Here is a 20,070-nt window from a genome sequence, read left to right as displayed (position 1 = left end):
ATCTCTTTCAGGAGATAACCGTGCAAGGACCCTTCACAATAAACAGTCTCACGGGAGCATGACAGAATTAAATTGCAGTGATCGTAACTATAATACTAACGATAATGATTATGGCGATTATTGAACTTTTACTGAGTACCAAGCCCTCTGCTAAAAGCTTCATGTACATTATTATCTCAATATAGGCTGCAGGGTAAGCGCTGTTATTATACCCAATTTTAAAAGGAGAGGGGAAAAATGACTTAAAAGGGTTAAATAACTTGCCCAAGGTCACATGTGATTTGGGAACTCAGGTTTGTCTAACTAAATCCTACCACTCGGGCCAGGGAATTATCAGACTCTGCAGTAACTTTTAGGAGAAGCCAGGGTTAGCTCCTCACAGGCCCTTTCTCTGATTCATCCTCCTCCGGGATTTTGTTAGCGATATATATACGAGATCTCTAAATTGTCGCAACCAACAGCTGCAACACCATTTGGTGGCGGCAGCTCCTAAGAACTATAGATTGTGCCTCTTAGGGTATGAAACTAAGAGCTACAAAGAATTCAGTTTTTGGCGGAGCGGGGTGTTCAGGGAACCTCAAGGGACCAACTCCTAAGCCCTGCTAGCCTGGGCCCCTCAGAGGGTGGCGGGTTTGCCTTTTCTCACACGGCATCTCACACTGCTTAGTACTTGGAAAAATACCTGTTGCTTCCTAAAGATCCCGGTTCTGCCCCTGCCCAGGTCAACAACTGGCACTGGAGGGAGATTTGGGGACCTCAGGAGAACCTGCGAGCATCCTAATCCAGCTGAAATCCAAGGTTTAGGAAAGGCGGGGAGTCCTCCACCCTCTTCTTCCATTTCTCCCCACACTTTCCCTCCCTTTCAGGAGCTCAGGGCCATAAAAATGCAGATGGAGGATCGGTGTGAAATAACGGGCCCATATAAATCCCTCTGCCGCCCGCCTGCAAGATGGATTGGCCGCATTGAAATTCCTCCGCGAGGATAATTAAACTCGGGGCCTCATCCGGGCAAAATTACATTCCTGTAATGGCGTCGCTCGGGGTCCCGGGAAATTGCTCCGTGGGCTTTCAGCGGCGGTTTTTATCGCCGGCCGGGGTGTGCCTGGCTGCGGCTCGCCTCTCCTCCGGGACCGTAAAGCTGCTGCCGTGATTTATCCTCCCCTTCTCCCAAATCCGATTAAATGGAGGAGCTTGGGGCCGGGGCGCCGCGGGGCCGGGGGCCGGGAGGGGGTGGCGGGAAGGACGGGGCCAAGGAGGGGAGGACAAACGGCCCCTCAGAGGGTGGCGGATTTGCCTTTATTTACAGCCGCGGCTTTCTTTTTATTTTTTTATGGGGGTTTGGTGAGCTCTTCCCGTCTTTCTCGCGCTGCGTCCAAGCACCCTAACCGGACAGCCGGGCTAAGGGGCTGGGTCAGCCTTGCAGCCGTCTGCTAGGCTCGTGCGTTCCTGCGTGTACACAAAGGCCTGCTCCAGGACTAGCGCAGGAAAGCCCCCGCCCACCGCCACTGGGGGAGGGACGGGCGAAAGGGCAGTGAAGAAAAGTAGGGGCTTGCTTGGGGAGAGCACCTCGCAGGCGACTACTTATTCCAGCTCGCCCCCCAGCAAGTCCGACAGGAGGTAAACTGGTCGCCTGGGGTGACTTCGCACCCCTACTGCAGGCCACAGGTGCGGTTATCCCTAATTGATCCCAGGACTCACAAAAGGGAGAATCAGGCCTTGTTTACCCCCCCAGTCTTATGACTCGAAGATGCTGGGTTTTTTTCATGCTTTGCTCATCAACGAGATAGGGAAAACAAAAATAAAAATAAGTTAAAGCAGAAACTGCCATGGCATTTTGCTAATAGCATTGGGCCAGTTCCCATCTCCCACCCAACGTTGCCAGTGTCCTGAGGGTGACAAGAAGCCAAGAGTTCTGTGATTTTATTTTCCCCTGCTACATTTTAGGCACTGAACCCCAATCCCTACTGTATGCTATAAACAATTTCCGAGTAGACTGGGTAGGGTGTTTTTTGGTTTTTTTTTTTTTCCTTAACTTTGCGCATGCTCGGAAAGGGGACTCGAGTCCAAGACTCCAAAAATGCTGTGCAGTCCACAGTTCCACCACGTTGCAGATCAGCAAGAGTTGGCGGCTCTTCCGTGCACGGTGGGCTCCTTTTGCAGTTTCTCCTGTTGGACGCCAGGTGGAGTGCTTGTCCCCCAAGACACCACCAACCTGGCAGAGGGAGCTGTGGCGTCCCGGCCGATCCTCTAGCTTGTGTCCACTCTATCCATGGAGAAAAGCGACTCGTTGGCTCCGGCCGCGCATGCGCAGAGCCTTCCCTCGCGCTTCCCGCGCCCCCGCCCCTCTCTGTCTTCTCTGCCCTGGGAGCAGGTAAGGCCTTGAGGCCTCGCGTCCTCTTCGTGCCGCGCAGGCGCGCGCAGCAGTACCCCTTGCGAGGACGCGTGGCCGCCCTGACCTTGCTAGCTCCCACGCGGGTCCCTGAGCCCTCGCGGTCCCGGCATCCCCACGCGGAGGGCTACCCCTTCCTCGTGCCGATGACCTCTAACCGCGCGGGCCTGGCGCCATCTTGGGTGTCTCACGGGGGTTGGGGGCTCTGCGGCCGGCGAAAGGCAGATGCTGGCGAGCGTGTTCTCTCCGGGCGCGAACCAAGGCTTTTATGGGTGCTCTTCGCTCACCCACACGCCTTTCACCATTGTCATGACCCCAGACTCTCCCCTCCTACCTTTGCCTCCCCTTGTCATCCTGAATCAAAATAGCCTTTATTTTTTATTTTTTTGAAGCTTGCAGACTTTGAACCTCAGGACCTCTGGCGCAGTCAAGCTAGTTCACCGTCCAAAGCCATCATCTCCCTAGTCAGCATCCTTCAGTTTGAAATAAACTGAACGTGGTAGAGAGTAACAGAACAGGCTAACCGGCCTGTGCACAGGTGGCAGGAGTGAGGCCTGAGCGAGGCCTGTTCCCTTAGAAACTGGTTGCCTCTAATGAAGGCCCTGACATACTAATGAAGTTAGAAATAAAATCTTAAATGGTGGAAATGGAGGTTTCTGTTAGGCAGCAAGCCCAGAAGATGGGAGCAATACGAGCTTTAGAATTTATACCTGCCAGCTAGTGGGAAGGTTTAAGGAACGGAATGGTTAAGTGGGGAATTCTCATTGTGGAGGGTTTCATTGCTCTGGTGTGGGCTTGCCCATATTAAGTGACCACTGGAAGGGCTCGCCGAATGATACGCTTGGGTTTATTACACACCAGCAACAGATTATACTATTCCATATGTTTGTAAACTATTAAATTTAATTCCCCTACTTTTTTTTTTTTTTAAGAATTGTTTACTGAGTTCTCTGCAAGCAAGCAGTGGGTTGGGCAGTAATTAGAGTATTGCCAGAACTACATTTTATAAGTTACCATGTTAAAACTTGTTTTTGGAAAAACGTCTTCCATTTTATTTTGGCTTCTTGACTCTAACCCACGTTTACCTCAAATTTATGATCCTTCTGCATCAGCCTCCCCAGTGCTAGGATCACTTGCACATACCACCATGCCTAACTTCAGACCTCCCTTTATTCACGTGTATGGTGACATGTATGCATGCATGCTGAGAGGTTAATGTGGGGGGCATTTCCACTCCACCCTCACCTTTCGAGACAGGATGTCTTACTGACCTGAAGCTCATCGACTCTGATTGCAAGCCAGTCAGCTTCAGGCCACCTGCTTCCATAGGTACCCAGCGCACGGGGTGTGGCAGGCACCATCATCTAAGCCATCAACCCAGCTTAAGCCTCTATTGCAAAAGTTTTAAAGAAGTACTGGGTTTCGACTCAATTAAACCTGAGTAGGTGGGCATCAAATCTGGGTTTAGGTTGCATAAAGACAAAAGGGAGGAGTTTGTTACAGGGTCGCACTGTGTAGCCAAGAATTCACAGAGCTCTGTCTGCCTCTCTGCCTTCTGAGTGCTGGGATGATAGATGTGTTCCACCGAATCCAGCAAAAAGTAAAGTTTTAGATAGAGCCAGCCTGAAGACAAACATTGGTCTAAAAGTAAAATTCAGGATTTACAAGTAGCATATCTGCCTTGGACAGGTTGCGTCCAGTGTACTTAAGGGAGTAGTGTTTAACAGGCCTATACTTTGAGCATCTTAGTTTATGGGCTATTCAAACTTCAGAGAGAAAAAGCAGGGGACGTAGCTTGGTGGTAGGACACGTTACCTAGATTGCACTAAGGTCCTAGGTTCTACCTCCAGTGTGGCCTCCCTCTGAGTGAAATTACAGAGTTACAGTCCTTTCTCTCTCACTGACAACCTGTTAGTGTTGTTGAGGCCATACCATTGTATACCTTAAATATAAAATGATTGGAAAAGTTGTTTAAAATATTGGCACCAGAGATCTTGTGTTTAGGGACTGGAGAGATGGCTCAGAAGTTAAGAGCAACTGCTGCTGTTCCAGAGGCCCCAAGTTTGGTTCCCAGCACCGGTGTGATGGTTCATAACCATCTCTAGGGAGTTCAGTGCCAGCTCTGACCTACCTTCTTGGGCACTAGGTGTGCATGCGGACAAAACATACATACAAATCTAAAAATGTCCTAAATTATTTTATGTGTGTGAATGTGCAGGTGCACATGTGCCTGTGGAGATCAGAAGAAAGCTCTTGGAAGTACTTCTTCCACTATGTGCTCCAAGAATCAAACTTGTTTTATCAGGTTTATAGGGCACATGGTTTTACCCTCTGAGCCATGCTGCTGGCCCAGTGACAGTCACTTCATATATATATATATATATTCCCTCAGATAATTCTGATTCAAGTGGACTTCTCGCTTCACTTGAGGAAGACACTGTCCTAAACCTTTACCTTACATATTCTTCCTTTGGATCTTGAAGACACAAAACTTAATACCCCTTAATGGAGTGGTGAAATTTTACAGTTGATGCTTATTAGATTAATGCTAGGGTTTCCCTCATTGATTGGCTGTATCTTGTTAAAGTAGAAATCAGTATTTTAAGGAGTGAGATGCTAAAAAGATAGTTGAAAAACTTCCAGTGACTTAGTCTTCTGAGAACTCTCCCAGAAGTTTAGGGATTCTGTAGGGATGGAGATACAGCCAGCACTAGGCCAGTGTGCTTCAGGTCTAGGGCTCTAGCCCTAACAATCCCCAGACTCTACCCAATAAAAATGAATACTAGTTCTTTCTGTCTTGAAACAAGGTCTTACTCAGTAGCTCAGGCTGGCCTGGAACTTTCTGCAATTTTGCCCTTGCCTCCTGAGTACTAGGATTGCAGGTGGTTGGAGCCTGTACACTGTACACTGACTGCTTCTAGGCCCAGACACTGAGACCAGAGAAGGGATGCTTTTGAACCTAGAAGAAGAAAAGGAAAGCAAGGGATGCTGGGGAAATTACGTTGACAATCCCAAACCGTGGGCTGTGGAAGTGGTCATGGTTCTTTAAGCAGGGAGCAAGTCACTTACTTGCCCAGGCCATGAAAGTCACTTGATTTCAGGATTCTGGTGTCATTTTGGCTCTCTGAGCTAATTAAGCTTCCTAGCGATCCTTCTCAGGTGTGAGGATGAAGTTTAAGTAGCAAAGCAAAGTGTTTACAATGCTGCTGCTTATTTCCAGCCCTCCTGCCTCGGCCCCTCACCCCTGAAAATGTACGCCTGCTCCAAGTTCGTCTCTACCCGCTCCCTGGTGAGTACATTTTCTGGAAGGACTTTAAAGGACACCTTGTTTCTTCATATAGGAGAATGCCAGAGATGTCCAAACTTGTAGTATAGGGATGTGACATTATCATGTACAAGTGTGCAGGGCTGCCTTCATAGCTTCCCTAAGGTGCCTGTGCCTGCAGTGAAAGAGAAGGCCTTCTGCCTGGAAAAGTGTTAGGCTCTGAAGCAGCAGGAGGTTAGAAATGTAAAAATAATAAGATAGTGGGTGCTCTTGCTAAGTTCAAGGGTGTGCTGCTGTTGGGAGGTACCAGCTACTAAGCACTTGCTTCATGCCTCATGCTGTTCACCAGTCTGTATCTCCCCATTTACTCCTCAGAACCCTAAGATTGTCCCCATTTGACAGGTGCAGAAATAGGCTGAAAATCATTAAGTAACTTAGCCCTTATACTGCATACCTGATAGAAAGTTAACATTTGGGATTGGAGAGATGGCTTAACAGTTAAGAGCATGGTTACCCTTGCAGACAACTTGGGTTTGGTTCCTGGCATCCAAATGGCCGTTCGTAATCACTGTAATTGCAGTTCCAGGGCATCCAGTGTCATCTGGTCATTGTGAGCACCAGGCACCCACAAGGTGTGCATACATACATGTAGACAAAACACTAATAAACACAAGAGGAAGTTACCACCAAAGGGATAAAGATACAGTCCAGTGTAGAGTGCCTGCCTAGCATGTACAAAGCCCAGGGTTCCGTCCCTCGTACAAAAAAAGAAGCAGCAGCCAGACAGAGTGGCTCATGTGTGAGCTAGGACTTGGGAGGATGAGTAGGAAGGTTGGCTAGTACGAATTTAAGATCAGCATGGCCTACCATGAGATCCTGTCAAGAAGAGGTATGTAAGCCTCGTAATTCTGTCTCTGTTGTCTGCCATGTATCTTAGAGATAAAGTCTTGGAGCTGATGAGAAAGGGCTGTCAGGATGAGGTGAGGTTTGAACATGGCTCTTTACATCCATTTTCCAGAGGAGGATACATGTATTCAGGGGAGAACACCGTAATCCTTGGCTTTCCTAGGAGCCAACTATTACCTGTAAATGTATCCCTTGTTGAGTGAAGCAGATACATCTGGGGCTTAGATCTCTTCTGATTCTCAAAAGGGTAAAAGAGTAGAGCAGAAGTTGTGGCCTCCTATGGCCCCTACAAGGAAAAACACTTTTCTTTCCATAAAGCAAAACCTGAAAAGCAAGACAATGACCCTGAATTCAGAATTTGTTGATACAAGGAATAATGTGACACAGTGCACGTGTGAAGTCCCAGTACCAGGGACACTAAAGCAGGAGGGTTGCTTAGCCTGGGGCTTCAAGGTCAGCCTGGGCAACATAGCAAGATTTCTGTGTCTTTTAGGATTTGTTTTGTTTTTAAAGATTTTTTTTGTTGTTGTTTTGTAGAAAATTGTCTCATGTGTATGAGTGTTTTGCTTACATATATGATATGTGTGCCTAGTATGGTATGCAAGGAGATCAGAAGAGTGCTGGATCTGCAGTTACGGATGAGTGTGAGACACTGTGTGGGTGTTGGGAATTGAACCTGGGTCTCTTCTAATGCCCTTAACCTCTAAGGCATCTCTCCAGTCCAGTTGTTGTTGTTTTTGTTTTGAGACAGGGTCTCTGTGTAGCCCTGGCTAGCCTGGAACTTGTAGAGATCCGCCTTCCTCTGCTTCCTAAGTCTAGATTAAAGGTGCCTGCCCGTCTCAAAAAAAAAAAAAAAAAAAAAAAATAGAAAGACTGATTCAAGGTTCAGAGAACATCCTACTGTGTGCAATGGAATGCTCTAAAAGTCACCTCCACAGCCTTCCTGACCTCCCTGCCCTTGTCATTCCACTAGATCAGGAGCACCTCTCTCAGGAGCACCTCTCAGCTGCTGAGTCGTCCGCTGTCTGCAGTGGAGTTGAAGCGACCACAGATGCCAACAGATGAGGTAGGTACCTTAAGGTGGAGTTGGAGCTATGGTTTGGTGAGGAGGAGTAAAGAGGGTTACCTCCCCGGACCAGTAGGGGGAGTGCTGAGGATAATCACCACAGGCTGGCATTCAGGAAGGATCAGACCTTTGCTGCTCTAGGTAGAAATGGAAGGCAGTGAATACTCTGTGTTGGCAGTTGCATCTGGTAGTTCCTGCTTTGGTGGACCTCTGTCAGCTCCCATTATTAGGCCTGGTCTGCTGACCAGGTATTGGGGGTCAAGAACAGGCTCATGTCTCATAACACTTGTAGACCATACTGGGTTGTGGAGGTATTTGAACCCTGCCTCCTACATTAAAAAGTTATCTTGCCAACATTTTAGGGAGGTTTTCAGGGAACTAAATGATTTTTCCATTGAGGGAGGAACATCAGATTTGACAGCCAGCCTAGCAGTTTGAAATAGTACAATGTTTCCAAAGCAAAACACTGAATTGATAACAAAAATCCCTGCCTTCTGTCTGCCTCTTTGTCACAGAGCCTCAGCAGCTTGGCGGTCCGGCGGCCTCTGACTTCACTTATCCCTAGCCGCAGTTTCCAAACCAGCGCCATTTCAAGGGACATCGACACAGCTGCCAAGTTCATTGGAGCTGGGGCTGCGACAGTTGGGGTGGCTGGCTCTGGGGCAGGGATTGGGACTGTTTTTGGGAGTCTCATCATTGGCTATGCCAGGTAAGGATACCTGGGCCCTCTGTTGGCTCTGTTGAGTGTTCCAAAAGCCGGGTCTAGAGCTTCACTGTCCTGTGCAGAGGCCACTAACTCAGTGTTGTTACTTTTTATCTAAATTTCTGGATTTTGTTTGAGATAAGAGTAAACCAACTTGTGCCTCCATATGCATGTGTTCGAACACATGTGAATATACACCCACACCTAAATGCATAAATAATAATTTTTGTTTCCTCATTATGTTGCCCTAGTTGGTTGGCATAGAACTCACAGAGCCCTGCTTGTTTGAATGTTGGCATTAAGGGCATGTACAGCCACACCTTGCTTTAATTTTTTTTAAATATGAATACTACTATGAAGATTATACTAGCTGTGATAATCCAGACCTGTGATGCCAACAGTTGTGTGAGAGAGGCAGAATGATCAGCAGCTCTGGGTTAGCCTGGGCTACATGGTGAGTTCAGCCCAGCCTAGTCTATATGAGACCCTGTCTCACATAAAATTGAGGTTTTCAGTTACTCTTTCCTGTAATTCCAAGTGCTTAGGAGCTGGAGACAACCGTGGTTGACAGTGCATCTGTAGCACATGCACATTGCCAGAGTTCTCTTGAATGGCTGTAGTATGGAGTAGGGACTGGCAGTCCAAGTCACTGCCTGGCTTTCTATGGTTGAGTTAAATTGTATGGCCCTGGCTGCCTCAGACTCCTGCTTCCCCGGTGCCAGGAAGTTTTTACATCCTTTAAAAGTATTTTTAAAAGCAGCAAGAAGAGGTTTTCCATGTTCTTACAAGGAAGCCACAGTCTACAGTGCTGGCTGCTGTGAGTCAGTGCATCATCATATGCAGTTCTTGTTTACACGCTAGAGTAAACGTCAGCACGATAGGCTCTGTGGTCCCACAGCCCCAAGTGAAAACCCCGGCCTTAACAGAGAAGGCCTCCATCCCTGGGCTCCTGCCAGTCAGTGCCATAGCCTTACTGCTGTTCTCCTCATCTTGGGGAGTCCCCTTGCTCCTGGGACAGCTGCCTCTGCTGCCAGCCCTGCCGGCCCCGGGCACCTGGGACTATTTAGTCTCTGCCACCTCTGGGCAAGTCACTGAAGAGCTAAATTAATCCCCTGGAGACCAGCGGGATCTTCTCGTCTGGGGAAGTGGTTCTTTTTCTCAGGATTTGCATTGAACAAGAAGCCTGATTACTTTTGTGTCCACAATTGTGCAAGAGTTTGTGCTGATTTACCTTACCCATGAGACTCTGTAGATACCAGGGTAAGGGAAATGAAAATCATCTATTGACTTGTAAAGTTAGCTCACAGTTGTCCTATTTGGATTCATATTATAAATATATCATACCACAAGCTCCATTCAGTGTCTTAAAGCCCAAAATCAAAGCTGTGATGGCACACACCTTTAATTGCAGCATTAGAAACCTTGTATCAAAAACCAAAATCATTAAAAAAAAATCTTGACTATTTTCAGATGACCAAAGAAAGCCTTCTGCCTCTCCTGCGTTCTGGAACAGTGTTATTCCCGTAGCGTCCTGGTATATACAGGGTGTGAGCTGCAACCCATCTGCAGTTTTGCTTCTTTGTCCTGTTAAGGTTCTGCTTCTTGAGAAAGAGCCAGCCATTTTGAGTATTCTCCATTCTGTTCTGACCCTGAATGTTAAATATCCAGGCCTGTGGTTCTAAGTTACTATGGTAGGAGAGATCCACTGGGGAAGGTGATGTTTGCACACAGGCTGTCAACACCATCTAAGATTGTCGTCTCTACCGTGTTTTAACCCCTGTTGAAACTTTAGTGCTAGAGTTTGAGTACAATGGGGTCTCTCCTAGATGGATCTTCTTATGAATAAGCTTCAAGTGTCTAGAAGTCCACCTTAGACGTTTGGCCTTTTCCTTGTGTGGACTAGAAATTCAGTCTTCTCTCCTTTTTCCCAGGAACCCTTCTCTGAAGCAACAACTCTTCTCCTACGCGATTCTGGGCTTTGCCCTCTCAGAGGCCATGGGGCTCTTTTGCCTAATGGTGGCCTTTCTCATCCTCTTCGCCATGTGAAGCAGCTGTCTCCACTTCCACCTCCCATGGTTCTTTCGTGTCTCGTCTGCCCTGTATGTTCCTTTTCCTGTAACTCCCCAAGAAGTCTGGGGAAAGTGCTTGGCTCAGGGTTTGACAGAGAGAAGACAAATAAATACTGTATTAATAAGATGTTTCTTGAGTCTCCTGTGTATATTTCTTCTCCACAGTTGGCAGAGTGCCTTGGTGAGAGCACAAGGCCAACATGGTGATGGTTCTAAGCTCTACAGGGATCTGGCTGGGCTCAGTCTCTCTCTCTCTCTTTTTTCTTTTAAGATTTTTTTTTTTGAAATGTATTTTATGTGTGTGGGTGTTTTGTCTGCATGTGCATCTGCACACCAGAATTAATTCTTTGTTTCAGGAAAGTTCTATTAAAAATAGCTGTCCTTTTCAATAATTAATACCTGGTATGACCTGTTACTTGCCTTGGAAGATTGGGGTAAGTACTTAAAATGGTTACTAAAAGGGTTTGTTACCTGTCACTGCCACGGTCCTGGGGCCCTCTTTGTCACTTATCTGGTCAAGTGCATGTGCCTCTTAACTGTCAGCCTGCTTCCAGTTTTTTCCAGCATTTACTTCTACTGAAAGCCAGGTAAATCTTCCCTTAAGAACAGGACTGATTTTGTCATTTTCCAATTCAAAATTCACACATGTCCCATACCTCACTGGCCTGATACTCTTTGTAATCAAACTCATGGTATTGTAGGCCTGTCATACCAGCATTTAGGAGTCTGAGATAGAAAAATCAAACTCAAGGCCATACTCAGCTATATGGGTAGTGTAAGGTTAGCCTGGGCTACATGAGACTGTCTCAAACCTAAGACCTGTATTAAAAAACTAAGATGGACAATCATGGATGTGATCTTCTGGCCTTTACACGTGAGCACACACAAGTGTACACAAAAAAAGCCACCAACAGATCCATTCCCATCATCCTTGACTTTGATACTGTGCTGGAAGGGTGGAGGGGAATAAGAGGTTTGGTTTCAGAGTTATATACACTGTCTGCAGTTAACTCTTTCTGACCTCTGGAGCTGACTTTTGTCTCCAGCCAAAAGTTGATATGAAGTATCTACATATTTAGAAGTAAGCAGTAGCCCTCCCTTTGGTTTGGTCACTTGAATTTGAACCATGATGGGAGGCTCTCCTGCCTTATTTTATTTCCCCTCTTGACCTTGGAACTGCATTGAGCTGAGTGAGTCTCTTGGAGAGAGCAAAGCTCTGTGGCCCACATGTTTATGTTTTTAGGTGTTAATGAAGTGGTTCTGTAGACATTTGCTGATTTATTCAGTAGTTAATACAACTGGCTCCTCTCTGCTGAGGCCCCAAGAGATACTGATTGGAACCCAAGTTGCCACCAACTTGGGGTGAAGGTGTGTTGTTTTTAGTAATGGATTTAATAGATTTTCTAAAGATCTGTCCAGCTTTCATAACTTTGGTTTCTGCTTGGCCTGGTTTTCAAAATAGCCCATGATTTGAAATCAAGAAGTCTCAGGAATTGATTTCTCTTGTAACACTAACCAGCTCTAACCAGTAAGTTTTCCAGTACTTCTGTTTTTCCCATCTGTAAACAGGAGTAGCACTTCTCATCACAGGCATTATGGAAGAACCTATAATACCTGGAGTATTCAAAAAGGACAGTGTTGTCAAAACTTAATATGCTGGTTTTAATTTTTTTTTTTTTTTTTTTTTCATTCTTTGTGGGCTTTCGCTGTCTGTCTGAGCCATTTTCTAGGTGGCTCTTCCTTCATAAGGAGGGGAATTTTGTCATCTGACAGGAAAAGTGCTTAGGAATGAACACCCAGAGATGCTACAGGCAGAGACCTGCTTTCCTGTTCTTAAAAGGCTCAGTAGAAGTAAGTGATGCTCTTTGAAAGTCATCTAAATATTAGGCTGGGGATGGTGATGTAATGCACCCCTTTAATCCCAGCACTCGGGAGGCAGAGGCTGACAGAGTCCTGAGTTCAAGGCCAACCTGGCTTATGGAGTGAGTTCTAGGAAAGTCGGGGCTACATGGAGAAACCCTGTCTCTCAGCAGTGAGGGGGAACCTGACCCCAGCCTCTCTCAGGATGGCTTCCTCAAGGGCATCACCAGGAGGACAGCTGTGTGTGACCTTCGATCAGGGAGCTGGGAGAAAGGAACACTTTACTTAATTCTGCAAGAGGGAAGAACAGTAGCAATCAGGGGACATCACTGTAGTCCTAGTTTTGAGCAGTAACACTTTGTATTGAGCCATATCTCAAAATACCTTGCTTTCCCCAGTCTGTTCTGAGCACACACCACTGTTCAATCTGGTATGCTCACCAAGAGGTAAGGAAAAACTAAAGCCTGAGACGACCTGTGAGTCCCCAGGTATTCCTCAAAGTTTCCTTATTTTTCGGGCAATGGTGGCAAAGGCAGGCAGATTGCTGAGTCCAAGGCCAGCTCCTGCACCATGCTTGTCTGGATGTCTACAGAGCAAGTTCCAGCATAGCCAGGGCTACAAGGAGAAACCCTGTCTCAAAAACCAAACCAAATGACAAATTATTGTTACTATTATTTTTAATATTGTCTTAGGGTATTATGGCTGTGGCCAGACACCATGACCAATGTAAGTCTTATAAGGACATTTAATTGGGGCTGGCTTACAGGTTCAGAGGTTCAGTCCATCATCATGAAGTCGGGAACATGGCAACATCCAGACAAGCATGGTGCAGGAGCTGAGAGTTCAACATCTTCATCTGGAGGCTGCTAGCAGAATACTGACCCCCAGGCAACTAGGATAAAAGGTCTTATAACCCACACCCACAGTGACACACCTACTCCAACAGGGCCACACCTAATGCTGCCACTCCCTGGGCTGAGCACATACAAACCGTCATAAATATTTACTTCAACACACTGTGGATATTAGTACATTGTGACCAAGTGGCTACTTTAGAAATGGCAAAACCCAGGCAGGAGGACTTTCTTGGCCTCTCCTAGTGCTCTGAAGTCAATCAGAGATGCTTCATTCCTGCTTCTTCCTTTTCCCTGCAGGGATCGTTTTTTCCTCATCTTTTGATGAACTGCTGTGATAGGCAGAGATTTTTGCATGTCTCACTGTGAGTCTTGTTCACCCAGCGCTGTTGTGGCTTGCACGTGGACTCGGTTCTCTTCCACTGCCTTGTTGAGGCAGCAGGCTTTTTGTTTCTGTGGCTCGGGAGCACTCCAGGCTGGCTGGCCCTGGAGTTTCCAGGCTGCAGAAGAGCTGTGATTGCAGATGCGTGTCACTGCTACACAATTTCTTTTGAGGGGGAGGTGTAGACCGTAGCACTGATGTGGATGTCAGAGGACAACTTGGGGGAGTCAGTTCTCTCCTACCGTGTGGGGCCTGGGAATGGAATTTAGGTCATCAAGTTTGGCAGAAAGTGTCTTTATCCCTGAGCCATCTTCCTGAATCCAGCTGTTTTACATGGGTTCTGCGGACCAAAGGTACTCTGTTAACCACTGAGTCATCTCGCCAGCCCTAAGCAAAATTCTTTTAAATGAACCTTTAAAAAGATCTAAGCCAAGCATGGTAGCATAAACTGGGAGGCTGAGGCAGAAGAATCTTGAGTTTGAGGGCTGCCTAGGGTACATATATGACCTTGCTTCAAAAACAGAAGAAAGTAAAAGACCTGATGGTATAGCTCTAAGGTAGAAGAATATTTGCCTAATATATGTGTATAGAGCCTCGTTTTATTCCCTGTACCTCAAAATAAATGACTCTTTAAATGTGCCCTTCTGTAATCCCCAGAATTATGCATTTGACCCCACTCCCCTGCTTTAGGTACTGGGGGGCGCTGCATGGGCCACATCCAGTCACATTAACAGCACAGAGCTTTCTCACACTATCAGCATTAGAGGAAATCAGATTTGAGGAAGGGATATAATGGACTATTGCTTGCTTTGTAGCTAGAGAGGACCATTTGCAAAGATAGAAAGTAGTCTGTCTGCTGAGAGAATGACATTCTGCTTCTTTCCCCTTCTTGCTTTTGTTTAGGGGATGTGGGAGAGACGCTTGCCCTGCTAGATCTAGCTAGTAATACACTGAGGATGAAAGAAAAAGTTCTAGAAAGCACAGGTTCATTTTTCTCAGAACCTCCAGAAAAAGGCCCAGCCCAGACAACAAGTTGCCTCCTCACTTGACTGGATCTGATGTAGCTCAAGAAAGCTGAGTAGGAAAACCACTTAATGCAGAAGGGCATGCATGCTTTTAATTCGTGTAAAGTAGGTACCTTTTTCTTTGGTGTTTAAGAATCAACACTTGCCGGGTGTGGTGGCGCACGCCTTTAATCCCAGCACTCGGGAGGCAGAGGCAGGCGGATTTCTGAGTTCGAGGCCAGCCTGGTCTACAAAGTGAGTTCCAGGACAGCCAGGGCTATACAGAGAAACCCTGTCTCGAAAAACCAAAAAAAAAAAAAAAAAAAAAAAAGAATCAACACTTGTCCAGGTATGGTGGCACATGGCTGTCCTTGCATTATACAACTGGGAAAGAAATCTGGACAATTTCTGAGGTTTCTCAGTGGAGACTTTTTAAAATTACCATCCCTGTGGCTATCTTGAAAACAGGTACATTTCCCTGCTCCTGGGTCTGTTTTACCACACTCGTCATTTTCTGAGGGGTTGTGAGCACGCTCAGTTTAGCTGGCACAGCTCTGGCCCTGTGATAGATATTTTTAACCATGGTGGATTATGGCCTTCCAGGAACTGCAAAGCTGCTTTTACAGAAAGACTCTCTCTGCACATCTTGCTGAGGTGGGGGTGGGGAAGTTGGCTGGAGTGAGGTGTTTGTATAATGTGAAGGAATGGTTTCTGAGTTAAGCAGACTTGTGCCGCCGCCCCCCCCACCCCCTTCCCTATGGCTTCTCTATCCACATCTCCCAACACCTGAAGCAGTAACTTCAAGTTTCCAAAACATAGCAGCAGAGTAATAAACATCTAGCCTGGCTCCCTTAGCAACAGGGCAACAGTCAATAGGGATTTGAGGCAGGGAAAAACTTTACAGCAGGGAAAGTTTACTCAGTACAAAAGACTCAAGGGCCAGAGATGTTCTCTAGTGGTGGAATGCTTATACAGCACAAACAGGCCCCGGGTTCAATCCCTAGAACCACAAAAACCTAAAACCATAAAAGACTCCTGCTGCTTTCGGGAAACAGTTTGACCCTGTGGAATATGGATTGAGAGATCCAGAATCTGGGGCTCCAGTTACTCACCGAGCTTTGTGTTCTCTTCCTGGGCTGCGTGTTCCTTCCCTTGGGAAATGAGGTTGCATCTGCCTCCCTGAGACGCCACAGAATAAGTGAAATTAGCACAGCTTTAATCTGATTTTCTTTCTTTTTTTTTTTTTTTTTGCTTTGCTTTAATTTTGGCTCTGGGGGTTGAACCCAAGGTATCACCAGGCTAGAACATATGTTCTACCATTGAGCTGCAGACCCAGCACAAAATTAGGTTTTAAAATGACTTGTTGGAAAGCTAGACTATAAATTCTCTCTCTCTCTTTCTCTCTGCTGCTTCTTAGTTACCAGTTTACCAAGAGTAACTTAACACTAGGATTCTCTGCCAGCACTAAAATTAGACTCTACCACTCTCTTTCCCCTTCTTGCTTTTGTTTAGGGGATATGGGAGAGACGCTTGCCCTGCTAGATCTAGCTAATAATACACTGAAGGTGAAAGGAAAAGTTCTAGAAAGCACTTTACCTACTAACCTGCTATCATCTTTTCAGAATAATCCAGTCTGCCCTGGGACTTGATCATTTGACTCTCTTGTAGAAATGTATCTCGGATGTAGGAAATGGAGGAGAATGAAGAGAATCAGAAGCTGGGACAGAAGCTGGGCTTCTGAGCTCTGCTCCCATTCCCAGCCTGATAGGCTGTCAAACTCCCCTGTCCTGTCCCTAGAGTTTACTTCTGAGTGCATAGGGTGGGAAGGTCAAGAAGTGGGCACCTTTCCTGCCCAGAGACTCTGGAATAAGGAACAGCAAGGAGGAACTCAATCTTTTCCAGCTGCAACCTAGAGAGGAAAGGAACAGATTCCTCACTGGGGAAGATTGTGTAAACACCGCCTTTGGCTGCAGCTATAGCACTGGGGAAGAAGAGAAAGAGATCTTTGTTTTCCCCTACCCCGGCCTGAGCACAATCGGAGAACTGGGAGTGTTTGCTTTGGCAAGGAACTCCCTGCCTGGAAAGACTGGTGAGGCCTCTGTCGGGTTTCCCTATGATGCTGGAAGGAAGACAACCCCCAACTTAAAGCCTCTACCTAAGGAAGTAGCTGGGGAGCCTGAGGCTTCTGGCACATTCTCTAGCTTTGTCACTGCCTTCTTTCTGATTCTCCTCTCAATACAGTTTGTTCATTAAGTTGACTTTCACCTTCCTGTCTTTGAGGGTCCTATTAGTTCTTGTTCAATTGCAAAAGAAACTGCATTTTTACTGGGCATGGTGGGGTGGCTGCAATTCCAGCTTTTGGGAGGTAGAAAGCAAGACGAGCAGAGGTTCCAGGCCAGGTCTGGTTACACAGAGAGTTTGAAGCCAGACTACACTACAGTAGACTGCCTCAAACATGAACACCTCACTACTGCCCTGGCCTCCCCCAAAACTACATTTTGGTAGAGCAAAATGATGTCAGGGCTGCTCTGTAAGGAGTCTCCTAATAAAGGGATTCGAAGACAGCTGGTCATACTGTCAAATGCCTCTGATCCTAGGAGAGACAGGAGGAACAGGAGTTCAAAACCAGCCATGGAGGCATTGTGAGTGTGCAGCCAGCCTGGGATACATGAGACCAGGACTCCAATGAACTGAAACAAATAAGGGGGCTCCTGGGCCATCTTGTCTACCCTGTTCTGGGGAACAGCAACACATGATGCTCATAGTTACAGCAGTAGACCTGTGCCTTCAGCTGGCATTGTTCTGTGTGCTTCTGTGTCCACACATTCCCCACTATCATATTTGCAGGCACAGAGGGTTACTTGCGACTTAAGCATAAGAGTTGTGAAGCTTATGCAGTTCAGTCTGTAATGAGTGGTAGCCTGGTTCTATTCACCATACTGGGTACTGGGCCATCTCCTAAAAATCAGGAAGTTCCTCAGAGTTTCTTCTGACTTCCAGTGTCTCCCTTCGGTCCACATTACTGCTTCTAATTATCTTTGGAATCATGGACTTGATCAATTTCCCTCCTGCTAAAAAAAAAAAAAAAACAAACAAACAAAAAAAAACATTGAATGAGTTCCAGTAACTAAATAGACTACAAAGTCCAGATCCCTTTTAGTGGTAAAAAAAGATCATGGCATCTCAAGTGATTTCTTTCTTGCCTCTTTTCTGTCTCCCTCCTATCTATCATTCCCTTACCCAATCACCACAAACACCAAGTACCTTGCAATCCCTTCACATTGTGCCCCAGACTCAATCATGTCTCTTTTTCATCCATGACTTAACTTGTCTCATCCCAGCGATTCAGATGGAACCCAGCAGGCACCCTTGGTTCCTCCACTCTAGGTTGCCAGCCACTGTAGTCTCTCACATGGGACTGACACAGCCTCCCTCCTTCCATGCTTTGCTCCATGCCTCCTCCCTAGTACAGCCACCCCCAATGGCAAGACTATATTATTTAGAATAAAACTACCTATGACAGGGCTGGGAGGATGGCTCATTTGAGAGAATGCTTTCAGAATAAGCAAAAGGCCTTGCATTTGGGTCTCCCATGCCCCTGCAAAAAGCCAGACATGTAGTAGTTCACTCCTGCAATCCCAGAGCTGAGGAGGCAGACACTCACAGACACACGTTACCTTTATAACTGTACGATTTAGACATTTTAATTCCAACAAGGTCCTTTGAGGCCTTTGTAGTTCTGTCCAACCCACCACAGCTTCCAGGAGCCTGATTTCTATCTTTGAAGTTTGCTTTCTCCGGAATGTTTTAGAAGGCTTTTGAGTTGTGTATGGAAAGGTCATGATGCATCCATGTTTTTGCATGCATTGGTCCTTATTGCAAATGCAGTCTCATTGAACCGTGTGCTGTCACTTCTTTATCTGGTCATCAGTTGCTATGCATTCTTGTGGGCTATAATTCAGGGTGTTACAAAGCAGCTACCATGAGTATTTGTGTGGCTATATTTTTATTTCTCTCAGATTTCTGGCTTATGTGGTAATAAGTGTAGGTGGACCTTTATAAGAGATTTCCAAAGACTATTTCCAAAAGAGGCATATCACTTTGAACTCCTACCAAGGGTATGGGAGTGTTCCAGCTGCTCTACATCCTTTCCAGCACTTCTTTAGTCTGTCAATATTTTAAATTTTAGCTGTTCTACAACTCTCTTATATAATTATCAGCTCTGTTTCTTTTTAAATTTGGCAAAGCCTCTATTAAATTTTTTTGTTAATTTGTTCTTAAGACCAGTCTTCTTATTACTAAATAATGATAGGTTTTTTTTGTTTGTTTGTGGCATCTTACTATGTAGCCCAGGTTGGGCTTTGGTCTCTCAAGTGCAATAATTACACTTGTGTACCCATTTTCTGTATTCTAAAAAAATTTTCGTTTTACTGGAAATTACAAAGAGTTTGCGTTTTATCAGGCATAGTAGTGCCTGTCTATAATCACAGCACAGACACTCGTATGAACTCATATGAACTCGTATGAACTTGGTCACGTCGTGCCATTTCATGCTCAGTGTAGGCTTCATGAAAGGCCAGTTTTTGTTTGATCATCCTCTATCAATTTGTACAGTGAATGACTTCAAATGTGGTTGGCAAGCTACTAGAAATTTTATCATGGACATACCTGCTTTAATGATAAATCCTGATATTCTGTCCCACCATAAGCACAATAATAGCCAACAGTACTGTTATAAATGGCAGTCACAATGAAAAGTGGGTATTGAAGGTAAATGCACTGAATGGATAGTTCTCAAAAGAAGAAAGAAAAATAATGTTTTTCTTGTTTTGTTTTGAGTCAAGGTCTTGTTCGATAGCTTGAAGCTGGCTATAAACTCACTGTGTAGCCTAGTATGGCCTCAAACTTTTGATTCTCCCATCTTAGCATCACCAATACTGAAATTACAGGCTCACACCAGCATGCTTGGGTTTTTAATTTTTTTTAAAGCCTACATTTTCTTTTAAAGACTTTCTTTCTTTCTTTCTTTCTTTCTTTCTTTCTTTCTTTCTTTCTTTCCTTCTTTCTTTCTTTGATGAGTATACTGTAGCTGTCTTCAGACACACCAGAAGAGGGCATCAGATCTCATTACAGATGGTTGTGAGCCACCATGTGGTTGCTGGGAATTGAACTCAGGACCTCTAGAAGAGCAGTCAGTGCTCTTAACCTCTGAGCCATCTCTCCAGCCCCTAATTCTCTTTTTATTTATTTACTTATTTTTACTTTATGTGTATGGGTGTTTTGCCTTGCACCATGTTCATGCAGTGCCCAAGGAAGCTAGAAGAGGGTGCCCTCTAAAACTGGAGTTAGAGATGTGAGCTCTGACTAGGGTGATGGGAACTGAACTCAGATTCTCTGAAAGAGCAAAAGTGCTCTTAACCGCTGAGCCATCTCTCCAGCCAGTCATGGCTTTTTAAAATGTTTGACTAAAGAATAATTCCAAACATACCTGCCAGTCTTTCTTACTTTCCTTTCTACCTTTGTCCCTCCTGAATAATTCAGTTCTAAAGCTGTCAGATTGATCTGGGCTTTA

General features: G+C 45.7%; 1 protein-coding gene, 1 long non-coding RNA gene and 1 other non-coding gene across 3 annotated transcripts; 2 read left to right on the top strand and 1 right to left on the bottom strand.

The window, feature by feature from the left end:
• The first annotated feature begins 1,522 nt into the window (after positions 1–1,522).
• Mir688 (microRNA 688) lies at positions 1,523–1,597 on the top strand. The gene has a single exon (NR_030460.1). It is a non-coding gene; the product is annotated as a microRNA 688 (primary transcript).
• Positions 1,598–2,341: 744 nt separating this feature from the next.
• On the top strand, positions 2,342–10,521 carry Atp5g2 (ATP synthase, H+ transporting, mitochondrial F0 complex, subunit C2 (subunit 9)). The gene is made up of 5 exons (NM_026468.2): positions 2,342–2,371; positions 5,610–5,678; positions 7,534–7,626; positions 8,142–8,335; positions 10,261–10,521. Exons 2-5 carry the CDS (start codon positions 5,640–5,642, stop codon positions 10,373–10,375), a joined length of 441 nt encoding a protein of 146 aa, NP_080744.1. The 5' UTR covers positions 2,342–2,371; positions 5,610–5,639; the 3' UTR covers positions 10,376–10,521.
• A 2,396-nt stretch (positions 10,522–12,917) lies between these two features.
• Gm4544 (predicted gene 4544) lies at positions 12,918–15,917 on the bottom strand. The gene is made up of 2 exons (NR_166829.1): positions 15,611–15,917; positions 12,918–13,834 (listed from the first exon to the last, which is right to left on the bottom strand). It is a non-coding gene; the product is annotated as a predicted gene 4544 (long non-coding RNA).
• Positions 15,918–20,070: the final 4,153 nt, after the last annotated feature.

Source organism: Mus musculus, chromosome 15, assembly GCF_000001635.26.
Source record: "Mus musculus strain C57BL/6J chromosome 15, GRCm38.p6 C57BL/6J".
Taxonomy (NCBI): Eukaryota; Metazoa; Chordata; class Mammalia; order Rodentia; family Muridae; genus Mus; species Mus musculus.
Note: the sequence above shows the minus strand (reverse complement) of the source record. Positions and strands in the feature narration are given on the sequence as shown.

Coding starts and splice junctions, on each gene's coding strand:
- Atp5g2 (NM_026468.2), top strand. CDS start 5,640: ATGTACGCCTGCTCCAAGTTCGTCTCTACCCGCTCCCTG. Junction 5,679..7,533: donor TCGTCTCTACCCGCTCCCTG/GTGAGTACATTT, acceptor TCATTCCACTAG/ATCAGGAGCACCTCTCTCAG. Junction 8,336..10,260: donor CTCATCATTGGCTATGCCAG/GTAAGGATACCT, acceptor CCTTTTTCCCAG/GAACCCTTCTCTGAAGCAAC.